The following is a 23,778-nucleotide window of genomic DNA, read 5'->3' on the forward strand; positions in this document are numbered from 1 at the left end:
GAGGGTGGAGCAGCACTGCCATGTGTAAAATGTGGGGGATATGCCTTCTACACCCCCTTGAGTACATTCTGGAACAAAGAGGCATTTTTGACCCCTGAACGTCAAAGACTGGGGTGGTTTCTCTATAGCCCAGCAGCTGAGGAACAAGAGCAGGAGGCCACTGATTTATTCATGCTCTGTTTATAGCCTTTACGCAGGCACTCTGTCCTGGACGAGAGAGACATTTCCTCGCATCCAACATTGTCCAACTTCATTGTAACATTTGAGTTGTAATAATGATGGGAACAAGCAGATTCTCGTTAAGAACGAGCCCAGGAAGTACAAGAGCCTTTGGCTGCTTCCCAGAGAAACTTGGCTGCTTTTGAGATGAGTTGCTGACAGAGCTGGTCCAGTGCTGGTGGGTGAGCTGGCAATGGGGCCTAGAAGTAGTGGCAGCGCTGGCGCTGTGGGCGGCCATTGACAGCACTTAGACCCAGGGTTTCCTGAAGTCAGCTGCTAGCTGTGCAAGTTGAACATTGGTGCCTGCACCAGTTGGTTATGGTCTGGGCATCTCCCCCTCTGCAGTGCTCATGCGCCTAAGAGATGAGTTGCTGGGAAGAGACATTGTGTGGACTTGGAGCTTCCTTCAGCTTTTCCTAGACATGGATTCTCTGGGTGCTGCCACTTTCTGGTGTCTGCAGTAGTTTCTACAACGTCTCTGCTTTACTTTTTCAGGCCTTCTATGTGTTCTTTAAAATTTTTTTTTTTATTAAAATAAGTATTTTCTAGAGGTGATAAAAAGAAAGGAAAGAAGGGAAGAGAAGGAAAAAAGGTTTGGATGAAGGGTGGGGTTGTGAGTTGAGGGTCGAGGGCGTGAAGAAATATGAAAGGGGGAAGACAGGAGAGGGGAGGTTTTTAAGAATTCTCTTGAAAATATGCTCTTCTTCGCTCTTGTTTGGCATTAGATGATTAATATTCTGTTAGTTGGACTATATTATCATATTCCTTTTATTCTTTGTCATATATTCTTTAAACAAAGTCCAATCAGTTGTTTTGTTGTACTCGCCTTGAATTTTAGTTACTAGTTGGGTCAATTTGTCCATATTCATGATCTCCATAACCTTTATTAACCATTGATCTACTGTGGGTTTTTCTTAAATTCTCCAAGTTCTAGTGTATACTATTATAGCTGCTGTTGTCATATAATTAAACAATTTGTCTTTATTTGTGTCCCAGTCCATTCCTGTCAATCCCAGTAAAAAGTATTTTGGTTTGAGTTGTATTTTTGTATTGACTATTTTCTGGCTTTTCCCCTTTATTTCTTTCCGATAATGTCCTTTCGTGTCACATTTCCAGCATTTATTATTCACATGTTTATAGTATTTAGCTAATTTTTGTGGAGTTATGTACCATTGGTACATCATTTTACACCAGTTTTCTTTTAGGTCATATGAATATGTATATTTCATTTTGTGGTTCCGCATCTTGTCACATTCATCCATCTTTACTGGTCTTCCTATGCTTTTGGCCCATTTTGTCATACATTCTTTGACTTGTTCAGTTTCTGTATTTCATTCTAATAATTTCTTGTATATTTTTGTAATTATCATCTTTTTAATTGTCATTATTCCATGAGGATTCTTTTTCTATAAAGCTTATTTTATCTTTGTTATAATATTCTCTCAGCTGTCGGTATATTTTTTATTATGGTGATTAATTTCTTATTGTGTTTTCATTGTAAATGTTCCCTTTTCTTAAGTATTTCTCTGTAGGTGGACCATTTCATCCATTACAATTGGACCTCTTAATGAGATCCAAATAAAATCTATATTTATATTTCCTTCCATTTAATCTCATAGTTGCTTTTTAGGAGTTTGGAGTTCTTTGCAGCTAAAAAGATGGCTAGGTATTTAATTTTATTTGCTATTTGTAGACCTGAAATCTCTTTCAGTTCTTCTCGTCTTCTTTTCATTATATATTTTTTGTTAGTATCATTGTTTTCTTTTTGTTTGTTTTAAATCCAGGTACCTTCTCAAGTTCTTCTATTTTGTTTAGCCAGTTTTTAAAAATTTTTTAGAAGGGTTTCGTCTCTTATTTGTCATGGGGATTCTGTGTGGGAAGTTTGGCCCAATTCAATTGTTGGTGGGGTTGAAGGGGCTCTTTGATTGTAGGTGAATTGTATATCTCAGCAACTACAACTCCCAAATGTCAAGGTCTATTTTCCCCAAACCCCACCAGTGTTCAAAATTGGGCATAATGAGTATTTGTGCCAAGTTGGGTCCAGATCCATCTTTGTTTGAGTCCACAGTGCTCTCTAGATGCAGGTGAACTACAACTCCAAAACTCAAATGCCCACCAAGTTTGGTTCAATTCCATCGTTGGTGGAGTTCCGAATACTCTTTTGATTGTAGGTGAACTATAAATCCCAGCAATTACAACTCCCAAATTACAAAATCAGCCCCCTCCAACACCACCAGCATTCAACTGGACCACTGAGGCAGGTGCATCTGATCGATTCTGTCCAAACTGACTCTTCCAGGCACCTTGGAAATTTATTTTTTAGCTTATCTTTTTTGTAACAGTCTTGTATAAAAATCACTCCCTGCACTTGCCCCACTGCACTGGTTGGGATGAACTCTGCCAAAGCTAATGCCTTCTTTCTTCCCTTTGTCTGTCCTTGTGCTCAGATTGTGAATCGACACGGTCCCGAGGCAGACAGGCACTTACTACGCTGTCTATTCTCACATGTGGATTTTAGTGGCGATGGTAAAAGTAGCGGCAAAGATTTCCACCAGGTAAATTCCGCACTTGGGAAAAAATCCCGATTTATTTGTTTGTGTATTTATTATTTTCTTCCCTTCTGTGGTGGTTCTTTTCACACCAGAGCCTTACTAACAAAATCTATGGTGAGGACTCCTCCAGGAAAATCATGGCTGCTGGAGTATTGGTGCAATGCTTTCACTGTGGCAAAAGTCCTGAATCAATATACCTTTGTGAGATCATGGACAATAGAGCAGCCCATTAAACTGAAAATTAAAATAAATGTTTGCTATTAGACATACATATGAACTGCTGTAACTGTTGACATTTCCTAAACCACCAAAGAGTTGGATTACGCCTGAGCTTATTTTGATGACAGAATCCCGTCTTTGAAGCCCTTTGTATTAGAACCTTGTTTTTCAGAAAGCCCTGATAAACAGGGTTGTTAACTAAATGCCATAATACTTGTTTAAAGGGCACAGTAATTATTTGGCTTGCTTATATGTCTTTAGTAAATGTTTGCTCTGCTGCCATTCTGTTGTTTGAGTATTGTGGTCATAGCAGTGTTCAAAGCAGTATTTATGATACAGACTAATATATGCCTACAGTAGACATTCATCTGAAAGTAAAACTGTCCTGTTCAGTCTCCAGCATCATGTTAAGATATTGGTGAATTATATCACTGTAAATAAGATAGTTTGAAGTAGTCTGTGCATAAGATGAGGTGTATGTCTTAGCTATATTGCATACCTTACAACAGCCTCCTCTTTCCCCCCAGACCCAGTTTCTGATCCAGGAGTGTGCGTCATTGATTACAAAGCCAAACTTTATTTCGACACTGTCCTATGCGATTGAAAATCCATTGCACTATCAGAAGGTTGGTATGAACCTGCTACAGAGCGACTGTGGTGAATACATTAAAGCAGAACCTCAGTATAACTTGCAAACAGCTTGGATGTGGAACAGGGGAATCATAGTAGTGAAGGGAGCAAATGTGATTGTGTTGGCAATGGCATGGAAGTGCTGCCCATGAATTATTTTCTCCATGGTAGAGCTTTGTGTTGCTAGCCCCACAGAGCATTTTGGTAATTACAAATGTAACTGTTCCATTTCTTTTCCTTTCAGAGTCTTAAGCCTTCACCCCATCTCTTTACTCAGCTGAGCAAAGTTATCAAATTAAGCAAGGTTCAAGAGGTGGGTTAGCTTGTTCTGTTTCAAAACGTTAGCTACTTATTGGCGCGATAAGGATTTGGCGGATTGGATTGGCAAATGCAATTTTGGATGGATATTTGGACTTCTGACTTCTTCTGTTTGTTTGTAGGTTATTTTTGGCCTTGCTTTGCTCAATTCCTTCAATCCAGATCTGCGAGGTTTTGGTAAGAGGCATTTATATTTTGCAATTACAAATGAATCTTTGTCGGGAGAGGGGCGGTATACAAATAAACTTTTACTTACTTACTTACTTACTTGATATTAGTAGCCACTGCTCTCTTGAAATTGCCCTCTGATCAGAGCAATTAATATGTTCTGTTTATAACTGAAATAACAGATGCCTAAGCTTTTTCCAAGGGCCATTCTGCTAACTTTTGCCTCTTTCTTTGTTTTTGTGAAGCTGCTCAGTTCATTAAACAGAAACTTCCTGATCTTCTGCGTTCATACATTGACGCAGACGTCAGCGGAAATCAAGAAGGTGGCTTCCAAGACATTGCCATAGAGGTCCTGCACCTCCTCCTCTCTCATCTTCTCTTTGGGCAGAAGGGAGCCTTTGGGGTCGGGCAGGAACAAATTGACGCTTTCCTCAAAACATTACGTAGAGGTAAGCTAGCTCCTGGAACACCTCTGCTTGAAACCCCTGGTCTTCAGAGGGGAAGATGTTTTGGGGAGGGAGCGAGTTTTCTACGGTAGTCCAAAAACAAGTAAAAGGTGGCTTTTGAAACACAAATGCTGGAAGCAAATGCTTTGTAAGAAATATGCCACAATCATGCTGCTTCTGGGGTTGTTTTTGCCCCAGAATGCAGATCCTTATAAGGATTCTGGCACAAGATGTACAACCAGTATGTTTGTTTGTGTGTGTGTATGTGTGTAACAGGCCAGAATGTGTCTTATTTAGCTAGGTCAACAATTAGTCTTTTAAGTCATCAAAAGGCTCCCCAAGAGGTCCCCCTTGACAGATGTGTGATTCTCCAGGGCAATACAACTCTTGCCAAACTGGCTGTAAACCCCCAGTTTCATCAGTTCAGTCATCGTTTCACCTTGTAGTTTTAATCTTCATTTTACCTGTGTGTAATTTGTTAGAAAGCTATACTATTGTTGGGTTCTAAAATGAATGATTTTCCACAGGACTCATGCATCTGCAGAATGCACAACCTAGTAACTCTGAATCCCAAGACTAAAAATATTTGTGTATGCAATACACAGGGCTCTCAAAGATTGGTTTTTGTTCTGTTTTGTGTGTTTGGAGACCATACGACGGTGAAGTGCTCTGTCTGTTTAGATTTCCCCCAGGAACGCTGCCCCGTGGTGCTTGCACCACTCCTGTACCCTGAAAAACGGGACATCCTAATGGACAGGATCCTGCCCGACTCTGGAGGGATAGCCAAGACCATGATGGAGAGCTCTCTGGCGGACTTCATGCAGGAAGTGGGCTACGGCTTCTGTACAAGGTGCGTGAGCCCTTTCCTAGAGGCGGGAATTTGCTTGGGATCCTTTGAAGTATGAACTACAGCCATTCGCTGGTATATTATGGTCTGTATATGGTTATTTTTAGTGTGGAAGAATGTCGCAACATCATCACGCAGTTTGGCGTTGGAGAGGTCACGGCTGCCCAGGTCGCCCGGGTTTTGGGGATGATGGCGCGCACTCACTCAGGGCTGACAGATGGCATCCCGTTGCAGGTGAGTGCCCTTGGTGCTTGGTGCTTTGCACACTTTGAATGGATCTTGGAAGCTAACAAATTGACACAGTTTGATATCCTAATCTCTCTACCTAAACATTTGCCCTGCAGTCCATCTCTGCTCCGGGAAGTGGGATCTGGAGTGACGGGAGAGATAAGAACGATGGCGCCCAAACCCATACGTGGAACGTGGAGGTCCTGATCGATGTGCTGAAGGAGCTGGTACGTTGGCCCTCATGTTGGTCTTGAGGAGAAATGTAGAGTCAGAAAGAGGGCTGCTTCACAGTGGATGGGTTTCCTGAAGGGGTAGATATACCCGTATTTCCTCATGTCTTTTGTGCCATTGAATCTAATGCACACCTCAATTTTTAAAGACCTGAAACCAAAAAGGTATGTGCTGGCGATTGTAATGTGCAGCGGCAAACAGTACACTCTTTGTCATTTGGCCAAAAAAGATGTGCATTACAGTTGCTGCCTACTTAGGGTTCCTTTCTTAAAAACACATTAGAGCGCCAAAGTTTCCAGCAATTGAAAAGAAAACCTTGGGGCACATCTCTGCTGTAGAATGAACCCACTTTAATTGCCCTGGCTCAATTGTATGAAAGTATATTGTTTTACAAGGTCTTCTACCTTCTCTGCTGAAGAATGCTGTTGCCTCACCTAACTAATAATATATAATCATATTATGTTATACTAATAGTATAATACTAATATAATATATTGTATATGCATATAATATTAGCGTTATAATGTAATACAATATAATAACAATAATAATACATTATTATAATGGTATATTTATATTACATGTAATATTACTAGTAATATTACAATATAGTGTTATAGTACAATATAGCAATATATAATTCTTATATTGTGCTATACAAATAATATATATTGTATGTACATATGACTTGTAAACCGCCCTGAGTCCCCTTCGGGATGAGAAGGGTGGGATATAAATGTTATGCTAATAAATAAATAAACTACAAATCCCAGGATCCCATTGCATTGAGCTATGGTTGTTAAATTAAAGGTGATGTCCCTCAAATAGGAGCTCCAGGTACAGCTCCTGGAGTAGCTTCCCCTTTTGCTTTGGCTGAGAACTAAGATTACCATATTATGCAAATCTAATGCACACCCTAATTTTGGAATGGTAATTTAGCTAAAAGTGAACATTCGATTCGATTCGATTCAAGGATGTTCTTGCTAAATTCATGTGGCAGTGGGTTCTGATGTGTATGTTTCTACATTACGTTTCATTGGACTTGGGGACAGAAAGGTTCCTTTCACCCTTCCTTTCTGCCCTCCTCCTCCGCTTTGTGCTGCCCTGTTTCTGCCCTGTTCTCTGCTGCAGCTTATTTTTCGTTGAAGACATTTGTTTTTGGAAAAAGGAGCATGATACATTCAATTCATTTTGGTCTTGCTCTCTGCAGAACCCAGCCTTGAACTTTAAGGAGGTGACGTACGAACTGGACCATCCTGGATTTCAGATCCGTGACAGCAAGGGCCTGCAAATTGTGGTTTACGGTGTCCAGCGAGGGCTAGGATTGGAAGTCTTCCCGGTCGACCTCATCTACAGGCCTTGGAAACACGCAGAAGGCCAGGTAAACCTTTCAGCTGCCTTATTTCTTCATCCAGGCAGTGTATGTTACCTGCATCTGAAGGGGAGTGGTAGCTTAAGTCGGGATTTTTCATCGTAGTGCAGCACAAATGTACTGAAATTCAGGAGGGAGGCACAGTCTTCCTACTTTGGACATGTGTGATGTTCTCCTTTAACTATCGAATCTGATGTGCATGGCCTTTGTTGATAAACCCAGTCCTGGTGGGAGAATGAGCCCAAAGCTTCTAGAAGTTATATTGAGAAGCAACAGAATTGTCAAAGAATATGAGTGGGAAACATTTTGGATTAAATGGATAAAACATGAACCTAACCTGGCTAATGAAACCATTCTTCTCATCATGTCTTCTTTTTCTTTTTGCAGCTATCGTTTATCCAGCATTCCCTCATTAACCCAGAGATTTTCTGTTTTGCCGACTACCCCTGTCATACTGTTGCCACAGATATCCTGAAAGCACCACCTGAGGATGACAATCGAGAAATTGCCACATGGTAAGCGGCATGACTTTCCTCAGGAATGCATATATTTAGAAGTATTTCAGGATTGCAGTGACTTCTATACTTGAGGAAATGACCAGGCTTTGTTGCTTTCTGGTAGCCTTTTGGGAAGAAGACCTGTGCAATCACTACATTGTCCTTGCAATGAAGCAAGGATGTGCAGCAAGGATGGGCCACTTAGGTTGGAGCGAGAGGCTCTGCTGGGCATTAAATGCATTACCTAACCATGAACAAATGTGTACACAATAAGAGTCGCATCACACAGTCCATCAACCATATATATTTAAGATGCTTTTGGCTTGAGACTGCATCTTATTTTCGCTATGGTTTGGATTGTGAAGGTTGTCTCTTGATGGGATTGCTGTGTGCTTTCTGGGCTGTATGGCCATGGTCCAGAAGCATTCTCTTTTGAGAGTTGCAGGCTCTTTGAATGTGTGTGTGGCCTGCAGGCCCAAAGAGCCCACAACTGCCAGATCTTGCAGCCGAGCGCTGAATGCCTAGTAAGAGTGCTTGGCACTCAGTTGTAAGCCCTGGCAGTCATGGGTGCTTTGGGCCTGCAGGCCACACACACACACACACACACACACACACTTAAAGAGTCTCTGTTGCTGTATGTTGAAAAGTACAGTTTGGGGGCTTGCTATCCATTTAAAAAGATAATAGAGCCTAAAGAAGAGCCAAGGGCTGCAAAAACAGCATCAATGAGCCACAGACTGCATTTTGCCTATCTGGATTCAGAGACGGGTTTATCCCAACAACCCTAACAACTCGAATGCTGGAGAGAGCCTGAGGATTAGTTAAATGGTGAGACCCTCTTGCCCTAAAACGGCGGTAGGGAAGCCTGGGAAGCGCGTCCATTGCCGCCAATGGGACAAAAAGCAAGCAAACAAATGTCATCATTCCCACTTTTGGTTTCACTGTTTTTTCTGTTTGGCGAGGGGTCTCCCGTATCATGCCAAACGAATGACCGGCATGAAATAAAAACACAAATGAAACAAATGAGACAAATTTTGGGCCCATGACTACCATCAGCCTGCTGACATTCTCGGCTTTCTCTCTCTCTTTAGGAAGAGCCTGGACTTGATTGAGTCCCTGCTGCGTCTGGCGGAGGTGGGCCAGTACGAACAGGTGAAGCAGCTCTTCAGCTTCCCCATCAAGCATTGCCCCGATATGCTGGTATTGGCCCTGCTGCAGATCAACACCTCCTGGCACACCTTGCGCCATGAACTCATCTCCACACTGATGCCTATCTTCCTTGGCAACCACCCCAACTCTGCCATCATCTTGCATTATGCCTGGCACGGGCAGGTAAGGGCTTTGCTGTGGTCTGAGCCCAGATTGGAGGCATCCGTCCCCATTTGTGTGCCTCTCTTGGGGGAATGGATGGGATATGAGTTGGTTATGCTTTTAGCTCTATGAGAGTTGTCTTGTTGGCTCTGCTCTGGGACCAGTTGCACTCTGCACCCGTAAAGTTCTTGACCAGAGCCTTGGAGTTCACTGTAGATCCATTGATGGTCCACTCTCTTTTATCTAACTCATGAGCAATGAAGGACCACTTCTTTCATGTTGACAAGTTAGAAATGACTTCGAAAGCATGTAACAACACGTCTTTGAAAGTGATCCTCTCTCTTTTAGGGCCAGTCTCCTTCAATTCGCCAACTCATCATGCACGCCATGGCTGAATGGTACATGAGAGGGGAACAGTACGACCAAGCAAAATTATCACGCATTTTAGACGTGGCCCAAGACTTGAAGGTGAGATACTTTTTGTCTTATTTTGACTTTGGTGTGCTGGTGATGCTACAAGGCTTCAGGGTTTGGGTAGAGGAAAACAAAGAACCCAAGAACAGTCTAGAGACTCCCAACTCTTAAAGCAGTGTAGCTACTCCAGTTAGTTCTGCATTGAAGTGTCTTAGATTGCCTTTAGCATTGATAGGAAAAGGTCTATGTGGTTTGGGTTATAGGGAATGATTGTTGTGCAACTTTGTCTAGGCTCACTGGGTCAGCCTTCGTATCCCAGTCCAGAGGGTCACATTTAACTGAAGTTGGCACTAATGCAGAGATGCCTTATTACTAACTTGTAATCTGTGAATTGAGCACAATAAGCAAGTGCAGTTGGAAGGAGAAGCCAAGCTCCAAGGAAAGCTCCAGCTCTTGGAAATGAATGGTTGGCTTCTCTTTCTGTTTTGCTTTCTATGTGTCTTGATTCAAGGAATGTTCAGAAAGGTACATCGGCAGCAGTCAGAGGAGGAGGAGAAGTGGTGACGTGGAAAGGGACATGCCGCCTCCTTTGACGAGCCGTTTTTCTCATTTTTCCCCCTTTAGGCGTTGTCTATGCTGCTAAATGGTACTCCATTTGCCTTTGTAATTGACCTTGCTGCACTTGCCTCCCGACGGGAATACCTCAAATTAGACAAATGGCTCACGGATAAGATCCGGGAACATGGGGTAAAGCAGGAGTGTCTTAATTATCTGATTTGCAACTTTTTTGGATGGTAAAAACCATTTTCTTAGAAAAAAAGCATCAACACTGTTGTTCTAAAGTTGATACATTTAAATATTGTTTCCTAAATGTGCTCTTGAATTAAAATGTGGAAGCAGTATCATTGGCCCCAGTGACGTATGGGTCTCTGAGGTTTTAGCAAAGGCCAGGGAGCCAACGTTCCCTGATGGCTGTTTTAATATTTGTATATTTTGAGTTGTATTGAAATGTTTTTAGAGTAAGTCGCTTTGAGTCTCCTTTGTAGGGAGAAAAAGTGGGGTATAAATGAACATAATAATAATAATGGCTGAAAAGTAAGGCAACCATCTGATCCTTTTGCCACTGGTTGTTAAGGTAGAGACTTGAGTGAGTCTCAGCGGATTTTGGTATTATTTATTTACCACACTTAATATCCTGCCCTTCTCCACCCCAAAGGGGACTCAGGGCAGCCTTACCAAGGCAACAGTTCAATGCCGCATATAAAAATACATCAGTAAATAAATACAGTAGAGTCTCACTTATCCAACATAAACGGGCCGGCAGAATGTTGGATAAGCGAATATGTTGGATAATAAAGAGGCATTAAGGAAAAGCCTATTAAACATCAAATTAGTTTATGATTTTACAAATTAAGCACCAAAACATCATGTTATACAACAAATTTGACAGAAAAAGTAGTTCAATATGCAGTAATGCTATGTAGTAATTACTGTATTTATGAATTTAGCACCAAAATATCACGATATATTGAAAACATTGACTACAAAAATGCGTTGGATAATCCAGAATGTTGGATAAGCGAGTCTTGGATAAGTGAGAGACTACTGTAGAAGCATTAAAACTAACAATTCAAAACATCACATTAAACACATCAATGAAAATCACATAATCATCATAATAACAACAACAACAACAACAACTTTATTTTTGTATCCCACCACCATCTCCCCGCGGGTACTCGGGTCGGCTTACATGGGGCTGAGCCCAACAACACAATTAAAATTAAGAGTAGACAAAAACATAATGCACAATTCACAGTATAACATAGGTAAAAACAACAGTACAATATAGAATGAAATATTATAACAGTAGTTTATAATATCAGCCAACCACTAGGCACAGTTTTTATCAACTTCATGGGAGGGGAGACTAAGACAGCAATTCAGATCATATTCCAGGACCAGTCCGAGTCATCATTGGGAAATTATAGTCTCTTATTGCTCTGCTCCCTTTATTGACCAAAGCCATGTTTTTAGGGTTTTTTTTCTGAGTCAAGAGTCCTTTAACTGATCTTCCATAGATACTGAGGCCCAAGTGTATGTACTGAATGTTATCTCCCTTTCTCAACTTGAAATGTATTGGCTATATTTGCTCAGCCTCCCTGAGACAATATGTGTTTCCCCTTCCTTAGGAGCCCTTCATCCAAGCCTGCATGACCTTCCTCAAGAGGAGATGCCCCTCCATCTTGGGCGGCCTGGTCCCAGAGAAAGACCAGCCCAAAAGTGCTCAGCTTCCCCCTGAGACTCTGGCCACGATGCTGGCTTGCCTTCAGGCCTGCGCTGGGTAAGCAGAGTTGAGTTTGGGCAGGGAATATGGGGAGCTGCAACCCACACACTCAGTTTTCCTGGGACAGCACTTGAATAATTGGCCTGTTTTTGGAAGTACTCTTAATGATTATTATTGTGGAAGCCTGCAAGTCAGTCAAGAGCAGAAAGATCTCGACTTTCATAATCTCTTGCAGCAAAGACGATCTGTTCCCCTACTACGTCATTCATTCTATGCTTATCTTTGCTTATTTTGATTCATTCCACCCAGAGGAGAGCTTTGGTGACTGCAATATATTTGTAGATTTTAAATTGTATTGAAATGCTTTTAATGTTATCCGCTTTGAGTCTCATTGTAGAGAAAAAAGTGGGATATAAATAAACAATACTACTAATAATAACATGTAATGTGTTGCTATCAGCTCTTTTGGAATAAAAACGTGGAACGTTCCAAAAGGGTTTGTTCTTGCAACTTGATTTCTGTTGAAACACTTGGCCATTATTTGCTTGATTGTCCTTAATATGATAAGATAGGGTTGAAATACAGGAATTGCATATTTTCACTGTTCTCAATAGCAAGGGAGTTATCTAATTCCATATCTTTTGAACAACTCAGATGCACTCTTTTTTGTGAAACTGTTGCAAATGATGCTTTCCTTTTTATCTGTGACTTCATCTTGTTGTATAGGCCTGTGTTGCAATTTGATTGTTATATGCCAAAAAAGCTATGATAACCACAAGGAGGAAATAATTTAACCCAGGCATGGGCCAACTTCAGACCTCCATCCATGTGTTTTGGACTTCAACTCCCACAATTCCTAACAGCCTACGCTGTTAGGAATTGTGGGAGTTGAAGTCCAAAACACATGGAGGGAGGCCCAAACATGCTATGCTAGTTTTGTGTGTGTGTGTGTGTGTGTGTGTGTGTATATATGAATGATATAATTTAGAATAATATATAATAATTATAACATATTGTATATACATATAATATTCATATTATATTGTAATACAATATAATACTAATAATACAGTATAGTATTAATTATATATTATATTTTACATATAATATAACTAATAATATTACAATATATTGATACAGTACAATATAGTAATTTATTACCAGTATTGTACTATGCTAATATAATATTGTATGTAAATTAAATTTGTAAGCCGCTCTGAGTCCCCTTCGGGGTGAGAAGGGCGGCATATAAATGTAGCTAATAAATAAATAAATAAATAATGTATAGCAAGTTAAAATAGTGTTGTTTTCATGCCCATCACACAGAAGTGTGTCTCAAGAGCTGTCAGAAACGATTCTCACGATGGTTGCCAACTGCAGCAATGTCATGAACAAAGCCCGGCAGCCTCCCCCCGGAGTCATGCCCAAAGGACGCCCGCCCAGCGCCAGCAGCCTGGATGCCATCTCTCCTGTCCAGGTAGGTGACTCTCCTTGGAGCAGAAAAGGAGGCGAGGAACCATTTTCTCAATTCCAATTCCAGAGTTAATGCAAAAGATGCCGGTCACAGCTGCCATACCTGACAAAGGCCAAGCCTTAGTGGCTTCAGCACTGTCTTTGAACCTGACGTGTCTTCTGTAGCTTCTCGGGCCAAGCCACAGTGCTAGATTACGACCAGTCCTTGTTATAGCTGGGGAACTTCAGTTCTGAACTGAAATGCTCCTTTAAAAACAAGGCACATCTCCCTCCCTCCCAGTGTCCCTTCCTGGTTGAATAGGGTGAAGCATTTGTTCCCAGTAAGCATTTTCAGTAGTCACTTCAAGCAGCCTTTCATGATTCCTCTAGGCGTCATTGAGCATTATTGCACTGGAGAAAAATTAATAGAGCCGCAAAATCAGCAAAAGGAAATGGCATGGAGGTACTTTAAGAAGGAGGTAGTATGTATAGTTTGAATCACTGTCCATCTTTAGTTGAGATGGTAGAGTGATTTCACTGTGAGGACTGTGAACTTTCTTCTATATATCTTTTCGAAAAACATATGTTTGTATGTAAATGTCAGATTTTACAGCTCAAGGAATTGCTTGGGCTCTGGAGTTAGACGGTATTGTACAGGCCAAATTTAGAATCTTTTAATATTCACCCTAAAGACATTCCTTTCATTGTATATGGATTTTGAAGTGGGGGTAAATAGAAGCAACATTGAGAGCTATTTAGCTTAAAAGGAGGGTAAGGATTATTGTAATGTAATATAATAATAATAATAATAATAATAATAATAATAGACACTTGGGAAGTGTCCAACGTGTGATCCAATACAACAGCCACCAGAGTGTCTGCTGTGGACTCATCTCGTTGTGTTTCAAATAAATAATAATAATAATAATAATAATAATAATAATTTTATTTCTTAGCCAGCTCTCCTCCCATGGATTGGGATGGGTCACAGCACAGTTAAAAACACACAAATTAAATACAAAATTGACCACAGTGTGAAGAAAGATAGGGAGAAGTTTTTTCTTGACAGAGTAGAAGCTCTGGGTCTTTTACTGAATCTGAATTAGCAGGGCATCCAGGATTGTATTTCTTCATGTTACATTCAGCTAAACCATGGCATTCATTTCCATAAGATACGGCAATGACCACTAACCTAGATAAATAAAAGGGAATTGGAAAATCAGTGGGGAATAGTGCTTTCAGTGGCTCCTAGCGATCATGGCATAATGTATGGCTTCAAGCCCAGTCTTGACTGAGCATGCAAAAACAAGCTTGTTGCTGTCTTTGTTTAATATTGATTTCTCCTCAGATTGACCCCCTGGCTGCTGGGATGGCCTCTCTCAGCTTAGGCACTTCGGCGGTTCCGCACACGCAAAGCATGCCGGGCTTCCCTCCCAACTTGAGCTCCGCTTTCAGCACTCCTCAGTCGCCGGCAAAGGCATTTCCACCGCTTTCCACACAAAACCAGAATACTCCTTTTAGTGGAATCGGCGGACTCTCTTCTCAACTTCCAGGTATTGCTGTTTGAGAGGACTTGCTCTCCTTAAGGACATTCTGGTTTTTTGATAGTCAGTTTTGATTTAACACAAAATACTGAGGCTTGGATCTATAATTATTCATAACACTGCCCATTAAAGCTGGATGTGTGGAGGGGCGGAGAGAAAGAATATTATTATTACTACTATTATTTTTAATCTTAATATTAGTATTACTTTTTCACATGAGGACTCAATCTAATAACAATATAAAATGTAGCAATTACAAACATTTAAAAAACAATTTCATATAACACTATGAAACAAATTTTGAAAAAAAATTCTGTTCCTGGTTTGGAAGTGTTATTTCCCATTTAAATGTGTAGTACTTACTTTGAAAGGAGTTGTTCTATTTCAGAAATTTTGTTCTTGTGGCTTCCACAAACTATGTTGAATTGGTTGAGACTCTACAATTAGATCATCATTGAAAAACTATAGCAAAACGTGCTGCAGGATGCCCCTCAAAAACATAGTTTTGGCAGGTTAATAAGCTTTTTCCATGTTATTTATAATAGATCCAATTAGAAGATGACATTTATAACCCAGGAACAAAAATTGTATTACATAGTGTAATCAGTTTTATTTGTTACCCGCCTCTCAACAACTCGAGGCCAGGCACAACAAAGTCAAAACATAGATGTCAACATAATATGCATAAAAATACTTATATCAAAACACACCATTATAAACAATAAGGATATCAAGTTAAAATGCAATTTCTGTATATACTCGAGTATAAGCTGACAAAAATAAGCCAAGTCACCTAATTCTACCACAAAAAACTGGACAAACTTATTGACTCGAGTATTACCCTGTTTCCCCCAAAATAAGACATCCCCTGAAAATAAGACCTAATAGAGGTTTTGTGGAATTGCTGAATATAAGGCCTCCCCCGAAAGTAAGACCTAGCAAAGTTTTTTGTTCGAAAAACAAACAGAACACCAGAGCATGCAGGATCAGTAAATGTATGTACCATAGATAGTTGTACATGGAAATAATGGTAGTAACAAGAAAATCTTAATAGGATTCACAGTTTGGTTATGCTGGTTTGTGATGGCAACTATTGTACAGTATATAATAAATGTTCTTTTTTTGCTGTTCAACAAATAAATATAAATTCTTCTTTGTGGAAAAATAAGACATCCCCTGAAAATAAGACCTAGCACATCTTTGGGAGCAAAAAATAATATAAGACACTGTCTTATTTTCGGGGAAACAGGATGAGGATGGGAAATGCAGCAACTACTGGTAATATCAAGTATGGCTAAACTTCGGCTTTCCAGATGTTTTGGGCTTCAGTTGCCACAATTCCTAATAACCTACTGGCTGTTAGGAATTGTGGGAGCTGAAGTCCAGAACACATGGAGGGCCGAAGTTTTCCCATGCCTGGTTTATGTTCAGAATGTTTTTGCTGAAGATGATGGGGTACAACATAGGCATGGTCTACTTGTCCCCTTTGGAGCGGGGACAAGCGAGAGGCCACAGTTGCAGATGTAAACAGCTGACCGACCGTGTGTGTTCTTCCCAGTAGGCGGCCTTACAACAGGGAGCCTGGGGATCGGGACCGGGGCCCTGGGCCTCCCAGCGGTGAACAACGACCCCTTTGTGCCACGGAAGCTGAGCACCTCGGGACTGAACCAGCCGACATTCCAGCAGAGTAAGATGAAACCTTGTAAGTGGTGTTGGTGTTGTCTGACTGTAGAGCAGGTGGCTGTGGCATGCGGTGGACGGATGAATGCCCCTTCATGGCCTTGGTGGTAGTGGTGGTGGTGGCAGAGCTGGGGAACTGTGTTTTTTTTCACTATTACTGTATTTCTTCAGTTCTCCAACACATTTTCCCCCTCACGTAAACCTTTCTAAAAATGGAGTGCACCATAGAATTGCAATATATTTTATGTACCATATTGACTCGAGTCAAATGAGCTGCCGAATCTAATGAACACCTGTTTTCAAAACCCTGAAATCCCCAAAAAAGTTCTAATGGGACTGTTAGCTTCTCCCTTGGCGTTTGAGCGTTCGTGTTGAAATGAGTGCCTGTTTTTCCGTATTCTGTGGGTCCGCTAATGGGCTTTTCCCTTTTCCACCTGCAGCTGACTTATCTCAGGTATGGCCAGAGGCAAATCAGCACTTTAGCAAAGAGATTGACGACGAGGCCAATAGTTACTTCCAGCGTATTTATAACCACCCGCCGCACCCAACGATGTCAGTCGATGAGGTGAGCACCGGGTAACCCTTCTGTCTCTCCCTTTTCTTCCCTTTTTCTGTTGCTGTGGGTTTGCTTTGGTGTTTCTCTACACGTACGTAAAGCATTTTGGGCCAGTAGGTGTTTGCAACATTGCTTTTTTGTTTGGTTGCAGTTTGAGGGAAATTTTAAAAATTGCAAGACAGTGGCAGGCAGCTTTTTGTGCAAGCAAAATTGGATATTTTAATTTATACCAACATCCCACAATTTGGCAAATTTCCCAAGAGAACAAAGCACCCAAGCGGCATGTTTAAATAGTATTGCTGTCTTGGGGAACGTCCTGCGTTTCTTTGGTCTGTGCCTTGGGTGGGTTTGTCTTCTTCTTCCTCCCTAAACCGCAGAGTATGGCTTAGTCAACACCTTTAAACGATGGAGGATTAAATGGGATCTTGCCATTAGAATGCATTGAAGTGTACACTTTATGGAATATGGAGGAAGAAATTTGGAAATGATGGTGGTATATAAAGACTTTAAAACATCTAGTGCAACAAATTAAATTCTAGTGAATGCTTTCATGCAAGGCCTCTATTCACCAAGGAAGTATTCTTTCCACGCGCAGCTTTTTCTGTCAAAATGTCTAGCAGTTTTGAGTTCCGCCTTAAAACATGTGAAGCGAGGGAAGGAATTGGAGATTTGTGTTTTTTTTCCTAGCAAGCTGGGGGAAAAAAGGAATGAGTCTCTTCATAACCTTCTGATTTCTTTGCAGGTGTTAGAAATGCTACAGAGGTTTAAGGACTCCAGCATTAAACGGGAGCGCGAAGTGTTTAACTGTATGCTGAGGAACTTGTTTGAGGAGTACCGCTTTTTCCCCCAGTACCCCGATAAAGAGCTCCACATAACAGCCTGCCTCTTTGGCGGGATAATAGAGAAAGGACTGGTCACATACATGGCCCTGGGCCTGGCCTTGCGCTATGTTCTCGAAGCCTTACGAAAGCCTTTTACCTCCAAAATGTACTATTTTGGTATTGCTGCACTAGATAGGTTTAAAAATAGGTGAGTGCCTTTTTTATAATCTTTCCAGAAATTAATTCACAGAACGGAATCTTTTAACTGTATCTCCACTTTAGCAATACATATATATCTATATATAAAGCGATGCAATATGTAGTTGATGTAATAATGTCACCCTTCTTGAATGTTTCCACCCCTGCAACATAGAAGTATAAATTGAAAAGTTTGTTTAATGAGGGAAACATAGGTTGTCTGGATATTGGCCACAATGCAGTCTTGTATGACATGCATCAGAATCAAGTGGCAAATCCTTGAATTAAAAAGAGGCAAAATAATAGTTATTGTGTGTGTGACTACCTGGTGGCATATAATGTTATGAACATATTGTCGAAGGCTTTCATGGCTGGAATCATTGGGGTGTTGTGTGGTTTCTGGGCTGTATGGCCAATGTGCTCTGGTAGCATTTTCTCCTGATATTTTGCTGGCATCTTCAGAGAATCTGGTGGTAGTCAAGCAGGTGGGGTATATATACTTGTGGCATGTCCATAGTCTGTTAATTTAGCCAGAAAAATCAGCTGAAAAATCAGAATATTATTATTTGAGAACACGGAAATTTTGGACCACTCTGACAACCACTATGTCAGGCTACATGGAGAAGCCATTGAAATCCAGAAGCACATGGACAAGGAAAAAACCATGAAAATGAACAAAATTTTGACTACCAGTACTGAGAAACATAGAATCAAGACAGTGAATAAGGAACACCGTCCAACAGGAGGCTTTCAAGCAGCAAGCAAGGATGCTCCCAGGCAACAAACAATTCAAAGGGAACAATTGCCTGGCTACTTCCAAGCTTGTTAATTGCACCCTTTATACTTGTATAACAGACAATGGCTCTTTCCTCCCACCCTGGACATTCCAAAGATAGATACATACATACATGCACATACTGCACCTGCTTGACTACTATTAGATCCTCTGAAGATGCCAGTAGCCACAGATGCAGGCAAAATGAAAAAAGGAGAAAATGCTGCCAGAACATGGCCATACAGACTGGAAAACATACAACACTCCAATGTTATGAACACCAGGAACAGTCTCGCCCAGTTTTAGCCCACATGTATCAGTGGGGAAACCACTAGAAACCAGTTAAGGGGCTGCACTTGCTAGAGGCCGCCTTCTCAAGACTGTGGGTAAGTAGCTCTTTTTCTGTGTCACGGTTCAAGTCAGTCTTGAGTCCATCTCCCTCCTCCCCAAAGCACTGAAACCGTTGCTGATCTTCCTCCCTCCCTCTGCACTGCCATTGTTGTGCCCATTATGTGCCCCTTTGTGCCCAGGACCCTGCCATTTCGCCAAAGCGCTTGCATGCCTTTCCTCCCTTCTTTCCTCCCGGAAGCTGAGCTTGGAGCAGCAACCCAAATAGCTACAGATGCATTCCTAACGCTTCCTGAAACGCTGAAAAAACCAAAACAAAAAAAAACCCTGAGGTCCTTGGAAGTTCAACATGGTTTGGGGTCACTCATGCACCTTAGGGTTTTCTATGTTTGATACTCCCAACTATAGGAGCTTGTGTAATTTCTCTTCCAGGATAGGACTAACAAGGCTTTATACTTTCCAGCACAACAGACTTGTAACTGTTTCCATTTAGTTGGGTTTTCATGGAATAATAGAATTGGAATAGACCACATGGGCCATCTAGTCCAACCCTCTTCCATGCAGAAAAAGTAATTGCAGTGGCTGAACAAATAAAGTTAGGGAGTGGGTTAAACACTTGGAAGTCGAGGCAGTGCATTGGGACATTTCTAAATACAAACCCACAGGGCTGGAGATACCACTTCTTTTGGGCCTTGACAAAAACAGTGCTTGTTTTCAAAGTGCAGGTTTCAGCAAGTACAGTCAAGTTAGCACTAGGTCATTAAAAAGGCCACTTTGGTTCCTTCTGAAAACCGGTGGCACTGTGGGAGCGTGCCACACTTTAAAAAAATAAGGTTTTTAACATCTAAATTACGCCAGATTTACACTATGCACTTAAAGTTCTGGAGTGTTTTACAAACAGAACTCAGTGGGTATTGAGATTTAAAATGGAAGAGAAAGAGATGTGCCAAAAGGACAGGGAAATGGGTTTTTGGGGTCAGAGCAGGTATGGGCAAACTTCTAGAGGCAAAACTTTCATTGTGTTGTTGTTGTGGTGATGGTGGTGGTCTTGACCGGGCTGTTTTGTTTCCTCCTACTAATGGATAGTTTTGCCATTGACAGATTGAAGGACTATCCTCAGTATTGTCAGCACTTGGCTTCTATTAGTCACTTTATACAGTTCCCTCATCACCTGCAAGAGGTGAGTCTGAAACGCCACAGAGAGAGCCATGGAGGGAGCAATGGGGAGGTTTTCTTTCGGGGTCCCCTTGGAGCTCTGTTTAACTAAAGGCACGAAATGATATATCACTCTGAGCGGACTAAAACCTTGGCCTCAACATGCATTGCGTTCTTGCCATAAGAGCTTTGTTTACGGAGCTTTGTTTACTCTGTCTGCCCAGACCTTGAATTCAATCGTAAATTGTGACCCTGGAGGTCTGCTCCAACGGCTGTCGTCCAAACACTAAAAGCAATGTTGGCTTGGGGTTTCTGTGCTGGGGGCCGTGCAGGAGTTTGTTATACCATATAAGACATGGGCTCTGACTTTCATATCTTTTACATCTTGGCTTCAAAAGAGGTGGCACTGGGGCTAACTGTGTCCTCATTACGTTGCACACAACGGTTTCAGCAATTGCTGGATTTTGGGGCTCGTTATCCAACATTTGAGTTAATGCTTTGGAGCAGTTGTTCCCTTCTTGCTCCTTTTTTGCCCTCATTGAAGCTTGTATGGAAAAGTTAACCTATATTTCTGGCCTCGGGTCCCAGAGGGAAAGTATGGAAGGGAGTATTTTGGTCAAACTTTGTGCCCTTCTTTTTAAAACCAAAAATAAATCAGAAGTGACCTCAAATCCCTATTTTCCCAGACAGAAATGCCCCTTCCCACTCCTGGAGGATTTTGGTAGAACTGGGGTGGGTTGGGTTGGTCAGATGCAGCCCCTCCCCGCCCAATTACTGTACTCCTTCAATTCTAAGACTCATGTTTTCCTTTATAAGAACATCTTATGCTTCTTATGTCTCTTAGGTATTTTTTGATGGTGTGGTACTAAAATTAGAGTGCCCCTGACAATTGAAGAAATACAGTCATTGTATTAAAACAACTCTGTGTCTCACTCTAGTTATATCTCCATGGCAGATGGGTTGTGGTGGGTGGGGATTCCCGCAAATGCCTTGCTCAGGGGCGGGTGGGCCTTGACTTTGAATGATGCGCCTCTCGATCCTCACGAGTGTTCAACGCACCTTCCCTCTTGCCTCTCGCAGTACATTGAATACGGGCAGCAATCCAGAGACCCTCCGGTGAAAATGCAGGGCTCCATCACCACCCCGGGGAGCATTGCGTTGGCACAGGCCCAAGCCCAGGCCCAGGCCCCAGCCAAAGCCCCATTGGCCGGCCAGGTCAGCACCATTGTCACCACCTCCACCACCACCACCACTGCAGCCAAGACCACCATCACCCCTGTGGGAAGGGTCAGCTTCAAGAAGGACGTGCCGGTAAGTGTAGGACTGGAAGGAAGACCTGGGAGGGGGTTGTGCACACTGGAGGTGGTTTGGAAGCTTGGAAGGAAAATCTGCTGGCTGGTATTTTACATACCTTGTTTAGGTGGTAGTCATTGCGGAGAAATATTTTGTTCAATATATTGTCGAAGGCTTTAACAGCCGGAATCCCTGCGGATGGTGTTGTGTGGTTTCTGGGCTGTACTGCCATTTTCTAGCTGCATTTTCTCCTGAAATTTTACCTGTATCTGTGGCTGGCATATGCAGAGGGTCTAATGATAGTTAAGCAAGTGGAGTATATGATATACCCATGGAGTAGAATCATAGAATTCTAGTGTTGGAAGAGATCTCATGGGCCTTCCAGTCCAACCCCTTTCTGCCAAGAAGTAGGAAAATCGCATTCAAAGCCCCCCCCCCCCCCCCCGACAGATAGCCCCCCAGCCTCCAAAGAAGGAGCCTCCACCACACTCCAGGTGTGCAGGAAGAGATCAGTCTTTAGTTTGCATTTCATTTCATTGCCTCTCCCTCCTGTTCTATTTATTCCAAACTCCAGCCTTAAAGGGACCACGCAACTCTGTTATAGTTCCTTGTTGACCCGCTTTGGCAACTTTGTTCAAAACTTTGCTAGGCCCTACATAAATAGTGTTTGTGTTGTTATCATAGTTGGCTGGATCTTGGTTTAATCAAACCGACTTGTTTCTTGAAATCATTGTTGTTCCCCTTCTGCAGCCTTCCATCAATACAACCAACATCGATACTCTGCTGGTGGCCACTGATCAGACGGAGAGGATTGTCGAACCCCCTGAAAACGTGCAGGAAAAAATTGCCTTTATCTTCAACAACCTGTCTCAGTCCAACATGACCCAGAAGGTAAGAAGCGCACACATCTTTCAGCCCTTTATTTCCTTTTCTTCTGATTGTGGGGCCTTGTTTTGACAACTCGTGCTGCTGAGCATCAGAACCGTCTCCCGACGGCTTATTAAACCCATTTTACTCTCAATGCAACAAACCAGGTTGAAGAACTGAAGGAAACAGTGAAAGAGGAATTCATGCCTTGGGTTTCGCAATACCTCGTGATGAAAAGAGTCAGCATTGAGCCAAACTTCCATAGCCTTTATTCAAATTTCCTGGACACCCTGAAAAATCCGGAGTTCAACAAAATGGTCTTGAATGAAACCTACAGAAACATCAAGGTGAGTGAATATATAGAAACCTGACAGCAGATGTGTTTTAAAGGTTGGATTACAGGGACCAATTACACTATGTAACAAAATTTGAAAAAAAAATCTGTTCCTGGTTTGAAGGAGTTATTTCCTGTTTAATTGTGTGGTCCTTGCTTTGAATGGAGTTGTTCTAGTCCAGAAATGTCAAGTTTTTTGTTGCTGCCACAAACTACGTTAATATTGGTTGTGACTGTGGGATATTCATTGAAAAACTATAGCAAGTAACTGTCATTGTTTTAATGTCTCCTCCTTGTAATCCCTTTAGGTGCTCCTTACGTCTGACAAAGCTGCTGCCAACTTCTCTGACCGCTCTTTGCTGAAGAACTTGGGCCACTGGCTGGGCATGATCACCCTGGCTAAGAACAAGCCCATCTTGCACACGGTGAGGCTGGCAGGGAAGTTGGGATTATTGTTGTTGCTGTTGTTGTTATTTACTGTCTTTATATCTTGTCTTGAGCCCCCTTAGGGACTCAAGGCACCTGGGAGCAACTCTGTGGCACCCGTTTGGACACAAAGTGTTCAGGTTCCTCCTTGTAGTTTCGCTATGTAGCTAAATCTGAGTAAGCGAAGCTCAGAGAGGAGTTTCTGAATCTGAATTGTACCTTTGCCTCTTCCTCTCTGCTTTTACCCATGACTCACATTGTTTTGATTTTAGGATCTGGACGTGAAATCCCTGCTGCTGGAGGCCTACATTAAGGGGCAGCAGGAGCTGCTGTACGTCGTGCCATTTGTTGCCAAAGTCTTGGAATCCAGCGTCAGGAGCGTGGTAGGTCTGGCCGACGGTGGGTGCTGAGCGGAATGATCAGAAGTTGCAGTTTGCTCATAGAGTAGTAAACATTCGTTACTTTTAATGGTCCGTAAACTCCCCTGTGAGAGTTCAACAACCAGTTGTTCAGAGTGTGGTTGAAAAGCCCATCTTAAGAATGATGCGATATTCTTTCAGAAATGGAAAGGGGTTCAGGATGCAGTATGC

General features: G+C 41.9%; 1 protein-coding gene and 1 non-coding gene across 10 annotated transcripts in view; both read left to right on the forward strand.

Moving 5' to 3' along the window:
• cnot1 (CCR4-NOT transcription complex subunit 1) overlaps positions 1-23,778 on the forward strand; it is a 61,971-nt gene that overhangs the window by 12,267 nt on the left and 25,926 nt on the right. For 3 of the 9 annotated variants that reach the window (XM_062961948.1, XM_062961954.1, XM_062961949.1), the window contains 25 exons: positions 2,667-2,774; positions 3,518-3,616; positions 3,865-3,933; positions 4,061-4,115; positions 4,352-4,555; positions 5,234-5,402; positions 5,507-5,633; positions 5,744-5,854; positions 7,069-7,239; positions 7,618-7,745; positions 8,819-9,059; positions 9,387-9,506; positions 10,077-10,199; positions 11,645-11,796; positions 13,066-13,216; positions 14,540-14,744; positions 16,294-16,437; positions 16,856-16,980; positions 17,714-18,000; positions 20,215-20,293; positions 21,349-21,579; positions 22,312-22,452; positions 22,596-22,775; positions 23,071-23,187; positions 23,461-23,571. In XM_062961948.1, coding sequence (XP_062818018.1) covers positions 2,667-2,774; positions 3,518-3,616; positions 3,865-3,933; positions 4,061-4,115; positions 4,352-4,555; positions 5,234-5,402; positions 5,507-5,633; positions 5,744-5,854; positions 7,069-7,239; positions 7,618-7,745; positions 8,819-9,059; positions 9,387-9,506; positions 10,077-10,199; positions 11,645-11,796; positions 13,066-13,216; positions 14,540-14,744; positions 16,294-16,437; positions 16,856-16,980; positions 17,714-18,000; positions 20,215-20,293; positions 21,349-21,579; positions 22,312-22,452; positions 22,596-22,775; positions 23,071-23,187; positions 23,461-23,571 — 3,648 coding nt within the window. The remainder of the gene's footprint in view (positions 1-2,666; positions 2,775-3,517; positions 3,617-3,864; positions 3,934-4,060; positions 4,116-4,351; positions 4,556-5,233; positions 5,403-5,506; positions 5,634-5,743; positions 5,855-7,068; positions 7,240-7,617; positions 7,746-8,818; positions 9,060-9,386; positions 9,507-10,076; positions 10,200-11,644; positions 11,797-13,065; positions 13,217-14,539; positions 14,745-16,293; positions 16,438-16,855; positions 16,981-17,713; positions 18,001-20,214; positions 20,294-21,348; positions 21,580-22,311; positions 22,453-22,595; positions 22,776-23,070; positions 23,188-23,460; positions 23,572-23,778) is intronic. The other 6 variants (XM_062961951.1, XM_062961956.1, XM_062961950.1 and 3 more) reach the window with 3 other exon arrangements.
• Positions 13,343-13,479, forward strand: LOC134293701 (small nucleolar RNA SNORA50). The gene has a single exon (XR_010000662.1). It is a non-coding gene; the product is annotated as a small nucleolar RNA SNORA50 (small nucleolar RNA).

This window comes from Anolis carolinensis, unplaced genomic scaffold (genome assembly GCF_035594765.1).
Source record: "Anolis carolinensis isolate JA03-04 unplaced genomic scaffold, rAnoCar3.1.pri scaffold_9, whole genome shotgun sequence".
In the NCBI taxonomy this organism is placed as follows: domain Eukaryota; kingdom Metazoa; phylum Chordata; class Lepidosauria; order Squamata; family Dactyloidae; genus Anolis; species Anolis carolinensis.